This window comes from Phaenicophaeus curvirostris, chromosome 5 (genome assembly GCF_032191515.1).
Source record: "Phaenicophaeus curvirostris isolate KB17595 chromosome 5, BPBGC_Pcur_1.0, whole genome shotgun sequence".
Lineage (NCBI taxonomy): Eukaryota > Metazoa > Chordata > Aves > Cuculiformes > Cuculidae > Phaenicophaeus > Phaenicophaeus curvirostris.
Genome location: NC_091396.1, coordinates 13,931,219 through 13,942,211, shown reverse-complemented (window position 1 = coordinate 13,942,211; position 10,993 = coordinate 13,931,219). Strand labels below are relative to the sequence as shown.

The following is a 10,993-nucleotide window of genomic DNA, read 5'->3' as shown; positions in this document are numbered from 1 at the left end:
GATAACCCTTTCAGTGAAGAAATTTTTCCTGATGTCTAATCTGAACCTTCCCCTGGTACAACTTGAGGCCATTTCGTCTTGTCCTATCACATGTTACTCAGGAGAGGAGACCAACACCCACCTCACAACAACCTCCTTTCAGGTAGTTGTAGAGAGCAATGAGGTCTCCCCTCAGCCTCCTTTTCTCCAGGCTAAACAACACCAGTTCCCTCAGCTGCCTCTCATAAGGCTTGTTCTCCAGTCCCTTCACGAGCCTTGTTGCCTTTCTCAATGTCTATCTAGTACAGAAAGTCTGGGTTTCTTGGGTAAGTCAGTTCTGCTTTTTTGTAGTATGTGCAATTGTCATCTGCCTAGCATTCTGGATGTCTGAAAACACGTCGGACAGTAAATTATTATCAAAATAGGTAGGTCACTACTGACGGCAGTTGTCTGCTCCCAGCAGAGGTAGTAGAGATGTAAAGGACCAAGGTGACTCTATCCCAGGCTGCAAGCAGTGTGCTCTGACTGTGTACAGAAAAGGACAAATAGGACCAGAGAAAATGGCTTCAGGTTGCACCAGGGGAGGTTTAGACTGGATATGAGAAAAAAATTCTTCACTGAAAGGGTTGTCAAGCATTGGAACAGGCTGCCCAGGGAGGTGGTTGAGTCACCATCCCTGGAGGTGTTAAAAAGATGTGCAGATGTGATGCTTAGGGATGGTTTAGTGGTGGACTTGGCAATGTTATGTTAAGGGCTGGCCTTTATCTTAAAGGTCTTTTCCAATGTAAACAATTCTACAACTATGGGGCTGTGACACTGAACAGTGGCCTTGATCTGAATGGTCTAAATGAGTGGGGAACCCACTCACGTCACAAGCAGACCTGATGAAGAGTGGGGAAGAGCTGAAGCCTCTGTGGCTTTTATCCCTTTTCCCTTCCTGCTCAGTCTAATCCTGACATCAAAAAGCTTTGGCTTTAAACCCCTTTGTGGCCTGCCTTGGCATCTGTACTAGGGGCAAGAACACCTCCTCCCCACCTCGTGGGTATTCAAAGAGGCTCATTAATGTTGATGAAGCACTCAGCTGCAGGAGGACAGGCGCCCCAGTAAAGCCCATGAGGAAACCAGTAATTAGAACCATAGAATGGTGTGGGTTGGGAGGGACCTCATGCAGCTCCAGCCTCCCCCTGCCACGGGCAGGGACACCTCCCACCGGGTGAGGCTGCTCAAGCGCTGCCTTGGGAGGGAGAGCGTGGAAGAGATGCACGACCAATGGCATAAGGTTCAACAAGGCCAAATGCCGGGTCCTGCACTTGGGGCACAACAACCCTGTGCAGTGCTACAGACTAGGAGAAGTCTGTCTAGAAAGCTGCCTGGAGGAGAGGGACCTAGGGGTGTTGGTTGACAGCCGACTGAACAGGAGCCAGCAGTGTGCCCAGGTGGCCAAGAAGGCCAATGGCATCTTGGCTTGTATCAGAAACGGTGTGACCAGCAGGTCCAGGGAGGTTATTCTCCCTCTGTATTCGGCACTGGTGAGACCGCTCCTCGAATCCTGTGTTCAGTTCTGGGCCCCTCACCACAAGAAGGATGTTGAGGCTCTGGAGTGAGTCCAGAGAAGAGCAACAAAGCTGGTGAAGGGGCTGGAGAACAGGCCTTATGAGGAGCGGCTGAGAGAGCTGGGGTTGTTTAGCCTGGAGGAGGCTGAGGGGAGACCTCATTGCTCTCTACAACTACCTGCAAGGAGGTTGTAGAGAGGAGGGTGCTGGCCTCTTCTCCCAAGTGATAGGGGACAGGACAAGAGGAAATGGCCTCAAGTTGTGCCAGGGGAGGTTTAGGCTGGACATTAGGAAAACATTTTTCACGGAAAAGGTCATTGGGCACTGGAACAGGCTGCCCAGGGAGGTGGTTGAGTCATCTTCCCTGAAGTTGTTTAAAAGATGTGTGGATGAGGCGCTGAGGGGCATGGTTTCGTGTTTGATAGGAATGGTTGGACTCGATGATCCGGTGGGTCTTTTCCAACCTGGTGATTCTGTGATTCTATGATTCTGACCCAGGAGCTGTCACAGCCCGCAGAGCGGCGGCGCCCAGGAGCCGGGCACGCCCCGCCCACCTCATGAATATACGCACCTAATTAACATAGCGATGGGGCCGGCCCCTCAGCCCGCGGGCGCGCCGGGAGAGAAGGCCCCGCCCGCCTCATGAATATCCAGGATTGATCAGCCTAGCGCTGAGGCCGGGCCCGCCCCCCGGCGGCCATTTGTAGCCGCGGCGCCCTGGCTGCGGGGGCGGGCGGTGCTCCCTGCGCGGCTCCGCACGGCGGGGCGCTCGGCGGGGCCTGCGGCTGCTCGGCGCCGGCGGGCGGGAGCGAGAGAGAGGGGGACGGACAGAGAACGGGAGGGAGGGAAGGCGCCAGACCCGGCGGCGCTGCCGCGGTCGCTTCCCCTCGGCTTCCCCCATGGCCGCGGGCTGCAGGGACGGCCCGGGGCAGGAGAAGTACCGGCTGGTGGTGGTGGGCGGCGGCGGCGTGGGCAAGTCGGCGCTCACCATCCAGTTCATCCAGGTGAGGGGTGGGGTGGGGGGGGAAGGCGCCGTTGTGACCTTGAGGGGCCCGGGGCGGCTCCGGTGCGGGGTGGCAGCAGCCGCCCGGCCCCCGCCCCGCCCGGGAAGCGGCGGCGCCCGGGGCCGAGGCTGCGCCCCCCGCCTCGCCTCCGGGCGGGGAGGGACCTCGCGGGTCGTCCGGGTCCAGCTGCGGAATAGAACTTTCCAGAGAATAGAACTTTGTTTTCCTCTTCGTTTCCAGTAAAAACCGTGACAGAATAGGTGATGTAAAGTGTGCGTGTCAGCCTGGTGAGGAGGAGCCCTTTTTCCCGTTCCGCTGCGAATCCAGCCGTACCCCTAGTATTTATTTCAATCTGCCCTGTTGCTGTTAGTGTTTCTACCGCTGTCTCGGGGGCGTTATTAATCTACCTCTCTTCATGGTGGAGAGAGGAGATAACTAATGGTGTTCTGTTTGCTGGCATCGCTGATCTGGAGAGAATGTTTTTTTATCTGTTTTCTTAATTTCTGCTGAGGAGAGGCCATAATGCTCTACCTACCCCTAGGACAGGCTGTTTGACAGCAAAGCAAACATGTCTTTTAATGCTCGGGGCAGACATATACTCAAAAATATTCTGTTAGAACAGATGATCGGATAGCAGATACACTGCTTTATTGCTTCTGATTTTCTTCACTGGAGCGTGCGTCTCTGTGTTTGTTAGCTGTACCATTCCGTGGAGAATTTAAGCTCTGCAATGTACACTAAGTAACTATATAGAAAACAGCGCTTTCAAAATCTGGATACTGAATGCTTAGCAGATCCAGTATTGTACAGGACATTAAAATAACTGACACATCAGGAGAATTAGTTCTTTCAAAATCGGTTTGAACAGGGCATTTGAGATGGAGTGGAAATGTGTATTATACAGGTGTCTTGTTTGTTGCATGTGTAGATACCTGGTCAGACACCGGTAACATACTGGCTCGCTGGTCTGTGAAGGTGATGAGGTTAGAACAACTGCCTTCCTCTCGGTGTGTGGATTGAATTCCTCATTGCTTGTGTATGGAGATGATGGTTGACCGAAGCTGGTTTAGAATGCCATTCACTCAAATGTGGTACTGATGCTGTAGATGGTATTGCCTGCATCTTCCCGTGGGTGTCTGAATGGCTGCAACAGTAATCTGTGGAGGCTTACCTTCATTTCTGAAATGCCGCTGTCTTGGAATTTGTTGCCGAGTGGATCTCTGAAATTCCTGGCTATGTTAAAGGCTTTTGGATAATTGTAGTTAAAAAAAAAAAAAGCTGTAATTTCTGTTAAGGGACATAAGGGAAAAAGAAGTGAAAGATCCCATTTGATGCCTTGGTATGTCCATTTATTTTAACAGCAGTAAGGTTCTGCTGAGATAATTAAAATATCTCAGTTCTGGTGGGCAGTCATTCTTTAAACTATAATTTCGAGCTACACCCCTGTAGAAATAAAAGTTTTTGCTTGTGTGCTGTGACCAACACTTCCCAGAGAATATCTGAGAAAGAGGAACCTGTGTCTGCTGTGTCACACAGAAGGGTATTTTCAAGTTAATAGCAGAAGGAGTTCAGTTGGAAAGAGTGGTGAGGGAACAGCACTGTAGCAAACAGTTGACATGTTAAGGATGAATTTTTCAAAACAAGTTATTGTCAGTTTGTATTAAGTTATTTATATCTCTTTGCCCTCTCGGCTGCTTTATCTTGAGATAAAATCTCACCACCACAAAGCAGAAAATTCAACCTTTTGGAAAAAAGAGAAATAGCTGGGAAACAAAAGACCTGCGGAGAGTCTTGGGTGCCTTTGGGAAGAGTGTTTGTATTGTTTCCATGCTTGCTATGTAGTTACAGACAATAGGAGAATAAGACATGAGGCTCGGTATATCATTTATATACCACAGTATCTTCGTGAGCTCTTAAAGCTTATGATGTTATCAAGTGTGTGTGATGCCAGCAAACACTCTGTAGTTTGTGTATGGCAAATGTATTGCCCAGTACGTTCTTTGTCTTTTAAGACTGCATAGAAACTGCTCCAGAATGTTTTAAAATTGATTACAAACAAGTCACGTGCTTATTTTTTTAAATTTCTTAGGATTGAGTGACAGACTCGTAGTTGTCTTCAGTAAAACATGGATTGCTACTAGCTCTTGCCATGTGATGAATCATTATGTCAGTGAAGGATTTAAGTTCTTTTGCTTCTTTATTTTTTGTATTTAAAATACAGTTGTCAACAAGTCAGTCTTGAAGCTTAAAAATGAAGTGTCTTCTTACTGTTAGTGGCGAGTATTTCCACACTTGGTATTGCTTTCCTGTGATCTTGTATTTAACTCTTAGTAAATCAGTACTTGGGTATAGTTACTCTTGCTTCTCCTTCAGTGCTATTGATTATTTTCTAGTGAACAAGACTCTTGTGATGATATGATATCATGGGAAAGTGTGTGCTATGATTTATTCTGCATCTTTGAAAGTCGAAGTAGGATTTGTATTTGAAAATGGGAAAACTCTTCCTTCATTTTAGATGAAATAAATGAAAATGAGAGGAACTGAAGATGTAAGAGGAACCAGTTAATCTTATTTCTTTTGCCAGCTTTCTGGGATTTGTGCCCAGCACATCCTTTCCAGTCTTGTTTAGGTGTTGGGGAAACAGCCTTCATTCTTACAGTAGTAGTACTGGCTGAGGTTGGACTCTTATTATGGTAGTGATCAGTACGTGAGGCGCTCCCATGCATGGTATCCTGGTGCGAGAGTATCAGTTCCTGAAGATGATTGTGCCTCGATCTGGGCTTAGACAACGGTGTTTTTGTAAGGAGGCTCAGTGAGCAAATCTTTGTCACACAGTGAAAGCTCTTTCATGTGCTGGGTTTAGTGGTTGTGCTAACTAGTATCGAGCAGTTGGAAAGGTACTTGAGATGTAGCTGGTCGCTTACGCATACTTGCCTGTGATCTTGGATTCACTTTTCAGAAGTTCATCTAACAGCTTGGAGAAACTTGGGAGTATGAATTAATAGATGAAAGTTTCGGTAGTGAGATGACTGTGTTCCTCAAAATTCTTCCTCTGGGGAGATGAATGCAGCTTGATATTGCTGTTGGTGGACCAAGATTTCATCCTGGAAATGTCCAATCATTTCCTTTAAATCAGGATATGATATATGAACTTACTGCTGTTGAGTCTGTGCACTGTTAAGACAGGAAGTGAAGACGTTTTAATTGTGGAGGAGACTTGATGGTGCTGCAGCTGTAAACTGTAGGGAAGCAGCTGTAAATGATAGAACCAAGCATTCCTTCTTTTATTTAAAACATACACAAATAATGCATCGTGCTTGCATCCCAAGTTGCAGAAAACTTTTAAATTGCATTGCAGCCAGTTTGCTGGCCTTTTAGCAGGCAGAGGTATTTCGGAGTGTGAGCTGTGCAGAGCACACAGCTGTTGCCACAATAGCTTTTCTCCAGCTGTCATGCAGAGGTCTGTCACAAAATACCCCACATTCCCTTCTAACTCAGTCCTTTGTAATGTTCAGGTTTCCTTGCTCAAAGGGAGTACAGCCTAGCATATAACTCATCACCCTCTGCAGTTTTTTTTTATCCTGCAGTTGCCATTTACTTAAGGCTCTCTTTTTTTTTTTTTTTTGTTAAACTGAACAATGTATAGCTGACTTTAGCAGTATGCAGGAAGAAAGCCACTAATGTTTTATTCTTTTAAATCTGCACCGCAAAATAGTGGATGCTTTTGATCAGAATTGTTAAAATTATTTGTCATACTGTTTTTCCTCTTCATAAAACTATAGCTTTTGTCTTGTGACATTGAGACATATATTTTTGCATACACAGACTTTGGTGACTTGCAAGAGTTTATTAGTTAATAAATGTCACTAGAACCTTGAGATGGTATTGACTGGGTATAATTCGGTGTGGCTGAGTTGAGCTTAATTTGTCAGTCAGCTTAGTGTTAACTGTGGGAATCCAGAAACATTTCTAAACTACTAAAACACTTACTGTAATATAAAATATGTAGGAGTCCAGTGTTTAGGGATTTTGTTTGGGTTTTTGTTTGTTTGTTAACAAAGTTGATGCTGTATTTACAAGCTCATTTCTTGCTGCTAAATTTGTAAAATAAATTTATTTTTCCTACTGCTCCTTAATTGTCAGTAGCAAGTTCTAATTGGGACTGAGCTTACTGTTCTGCTAACTAGTGAGTAAAACGAGGTGGATGTAGATTTGTTCACTTTTTAACATTAATGTTGGATACTTGTCTGAAAGCAGGCTTGTATGACTTTGCAGGTGGGTGGTGAGAAGTTGTTCAGACTGTTTCAGGACTGTTAGTTCTCATTAGTTGGCAATAAAGCTAAAGGTGGGTTATCACGAACTATCTTTTATCTCTGATGTAGCAGTTGGGCAAGAAAATAGCTTGTAGTGAATTTTACGGTGAAGCTCTAAAATAGGAGTAAAGCAGATTGAAAAGCAACAACTGAAAATGCAGCTGGTGTTGGAGCTGGCATGCTGGATGTTTGACAGACCCCAGTGTCTTAGTGTACTGCTTTTGCATGCTGGACTTGGAGAGTGTGCAAATCCCTCTGCAGTTCCTAGGTATTCTGACTAAGTGTTGTTGACCGTCAGAAAAATAAGCGCAGAAGAAAATCAAAGGAATAAAATGCCATGAATTCCAGGCTGCAGATTCATGCAGGGCTACATTAGGACTGGTATGCTTACATTTTGATAAAGCGTGGGGCCTTCTTACGGTAAGTAGTACTGTGTACCACAACGTGATAAAATACAGTTTAGAGAGCGAGCGATTGGTTGTTGGCATCTGTTGAGGTGAAAGGTGGGAAATGAAAATCCTAAGCAAAACAAAGCACTTGTAATGCAGTCACCTGGAATAATAAGGGCTGCTTGTTGCACTTGTGAAACTTGAACTGCTCAGCTTCTTGCTTCCCAGAGCACGGCTACAAAGCTAAAGATTTGTCTTGCCCAGGTTAGTTACAGAACTCCAGCCTGGGAAATGCTGTAGATGACTTCAGGCTTAACTTGCAGGAAAGAAGGAAGCATTTATTAGCATGTTAGTGTCCTGGTACAGCTAGCTATGGTATAATGCGTCATAATATAGCCAGCAGGGATGCTGTGCATTAATGTACATATAGAGCAGAACTCAGCTGGGTTCAAAAGCTGGCATAAATTTGGAATACTGATTAAATTTTGAGATGCTGGTCCTTCTGGTTTTGAGGAATTTGCAGTCCTTTCCCAAAGTGAAATTTCTTGGATGTAACTTAAACCACGTTACACTCAAAGCGCCTTGCCATGTGTTAACCCCTAGCAGCAGTTGCTTATGTAGTAAGTAAATATTGACGTACCTCTTGGTTATCAGGTTGTCTTCTACTGCCACTTGCACAAAGAGTTCTGGCACAGCTTCCCAGATTATTGGCTGATGTGCCCTTTGCACTCTTGGGGATGAATAGGCAGCCACTGGCCTGTAGGCCTGTTCCTCCTTCCTGTGCTAGCGGGCGAGGCTTCTGGTTCTGGCTGGAGCTCTAAGTTCCAGTATTCAGTAGTGGTGGCAGAGGGTGATTCTTATAAGTAGAGCCCTTATGTTGAAAGAATTTTGAAGGACCTAAATGGCACGTGTTTGTATACCTTATGCGACCTCTCTGGATTTACTGAAAGCATTGCCAGCACTGAAAATGTGACTGATCTCATTGATGGACCTGAAAATAAATGCCAGCTTCACAAAGTGAGATTTAGCAGCCTTCTGGTTAGTTGGTAGGAAACTAGGTTTCTTGCAGACCTTCCTCAATGAGTCACTCTTCAGGTCTAGACTAGTATGACGCAAGTGGATAATTTCTCCATTTGTTCTGACAATTCAGGTGGCTTAACTGCACTGGTCTGGTAGTCTGTACTGGTTTTCAATTATGGCCATAAGCACCATTAAAGGAAAATATAACATCCACATAAATGCATCACTTAACTGCTTGAAATAGAACACATTTATAGGATGTATAATAAAACTGGCATCAAAATTGAAATCACATCTGTAATTCCTGGGTGTAACTTTGATCAACCAAGACAAATTTTTGCTGAAAGGGGTAGACTGAGTGGGATCCAGACTGAAAAACTTAATTTTAAATAATACTAGTAGGCAGTGTTTGCCTTGCCAGTGCCTTGCCTTACAGAGTTGCTGGAGTTTTGTTTTGAAATGCTGACAGATAGTAGCGGTTACTACAAATTTAAAGAGTTGAGTTGGATCTCAGGTGAATTTCTACTAGAGCAGTGAATGAGGTCCTAACAATTGTCTTGAATGGTGGTTTTTTTTTACCATCTTTACCAAGAGAGAGATGCCCTGTAATTGTGAACAATTTTTTTTTATCAGCTCTTTGTTTACCACCTGCTTTTGCCATTTTTATGTTCTATCCTGCAGCTGAAGTGTGGTTGCAGCTTAGGTCTGGGGTTGCCTGTAAGGCAGCCTGTGGGAACAGGTAGTAAGAAATAAAATATTTCTTTCCTCTTTTTATAGCTTAATTGCTTGAAGTAGATAACAGGCAAAAAGGATGTTTACTTAATCTGTTCTTTTTGTGTTTTCTTACTTATTCTCCTCTGATGACACACCGTGCCTATACTCAAGCCCATCACATTCCAGTGCATAAACTGCCTGGTACATGTCATGGCTTCCAGAGGGAACTTCCATGAGAATTTTTTTTTTTTTAATTTCTTGCTTTTACAGGATGCTTCTATGAGAGCTGCCTGGAATGCAGTGCATGGCTGGTCATGGTTAAGTTGAAGAAGGTCACATATTTGTGTTTGAGGCGCTTGATCTTGTGGCTAATCAAGCACTGCACAAGGCTGCCCATCATTAAAGTGACTTCAGGGTTTCTGATCTGTGGCTGGAAAGGGAAAGACTGGAGAACTTACACTTTAGCTATCCTCAGGCATACCCAGAATCTTGAACCTGGTCTGGGAGGAAGATTGTAGTGTGCTTCTGGTTGTGTGGTGGTGCAGTAAGCTCTACTGCAGATAGAGATCCTGTTGAATGATTAAGTTCTGTGGTGGTTTTTGTAACATACAGAAGCTTACAGAGGACTGGAAAGGAGAATGTGCATTTCCAGAGGCTTGTGTGGAGCTCCCCAAAACAATGTGAAAAGTGAGGGCTGTGTGTGTACCCAGAGAGATGTGCTGCAGCCGTGGCAGACTGGAGTGGTATGCTGGTGCAGCTGGAGAAACTGAAGGGCCTTGAAAGTGAGGGCAAGTTGATTGTTTGCTTTTAAGAAGGGACAGCCAGTGAGGAAGCACAAAGCTAGGGAAATATTTTTACTCTTCAAGCCTGAAGGACAGGTCTTTGCTGTAGTTGATGGAGGTTTAGTTTGTTAAGCTAGTATTATCAGTAAGGAAAAATGTTTAGCAGGTCCCCATGCTACTACAGCAATTTACCAGTATAATATTTACTCTGTCTAGTTCACAAACTCTGCAACAGTCAGAGTTAAAAATAACCAGGGAATGTTTTTACCCAGGATCAGTTACCCTGTGGCTCTGCAAACAACTTCATCTGGCAGTTGTGCTCATTTAACCAGACCTGCTCCTGCTTCTTGATTGTGTCCAGACAGTAAACTGTAGTTTCTGGTAAATCTAGGTAAGAGTGAGTTCAGATGGTAGGAATGTACGAAAAGGGCACTGTTAAAGACAGCATAAAGTACTAGCTGCTAAGACCAGCATGCATTAATAATTAACTAGATCTTAACACTGACACATAAAAATGCTGCAGTTCAAGCAAAAAAAACTAGTGCCGCCCTAATAACCAAAGTATTATGCAAATACTTTGTGCAGAAGATGTTTTGCAGAAGACTGATGAGAAGTGTTATTTCTCAGCAGATTAGTGGCTCTCATATGTGTCACTCTCCAAGTTGTTCAAGCCAGAAAGTGAACTTGAGCTTCGTCAAAACTTTTAAGGAAATTATTTTTCCAGTCCTGTTTTGAGTATTCTGTAATTGTATTAATACAGTATGTTCACTCACTAGTTATATTTGCTAGGAAATGGTGAAATTTTAAAAGCACTGCAGTTACCATTTTGAGCTTTTCTGACAAAACTGACTTGCTCCGTTCATACCACAGAGCATCTTCAGCATTCCTTATTTAAGCAGAGATAAACCCGTAGACCTGCAAGCAAATCTGAATATTTTGCTTCTTATATGGTAAATAGACCATGAAATGGTAGGATACCAGTAATCTGTGTGAAAAATCTGGCATCTTTAGGTAGACAAATGGTCCGCTAAACAACTTCTGTAATCAGACTTGGTTCTATGTAAGGAAAGTAAATGAAATTACTGTAATTTGCAGTGTTTGAGGTCGGGGGCTTATGAATAGTTTTCCTAATGTCTGTGTTTGTCTCCTTTTATGAAGGTCCTTTATAATGCTGTGCAAAAAAAAATGTTGTTGGTAATATACTTGTGTAGGGGTAAACCGCTCTACTACTGCAGAGAA

The 10,993-nt window shown here is 44.3% G+C and overlaps 1 protein-coding gene across 1 annotated transcript in view; it reads left to right on the top strand.

Annotated features, from left to right (window-relative positions):
- Positions 1–2,362: 2,362 nt before the first annotated feature.
- Positions 2,363–10,993, top strand: part of RRAS2 (RAS related 2) — a 44,211-nt gene continuing 35,580 nt past the window's right edge. The window contains exon 1 of the mRNA XM_069857639.1: positions 2,363–2,536. Within this exon, the coding sequence (XP_069713740.1) occupies positions 2,432–2,536 (105 nt within the window). The 5' untranslated portion in view covers positions 2,363–2,431. The remainder of the gene's footprint in view (positions 2,537–10,993) is intronic.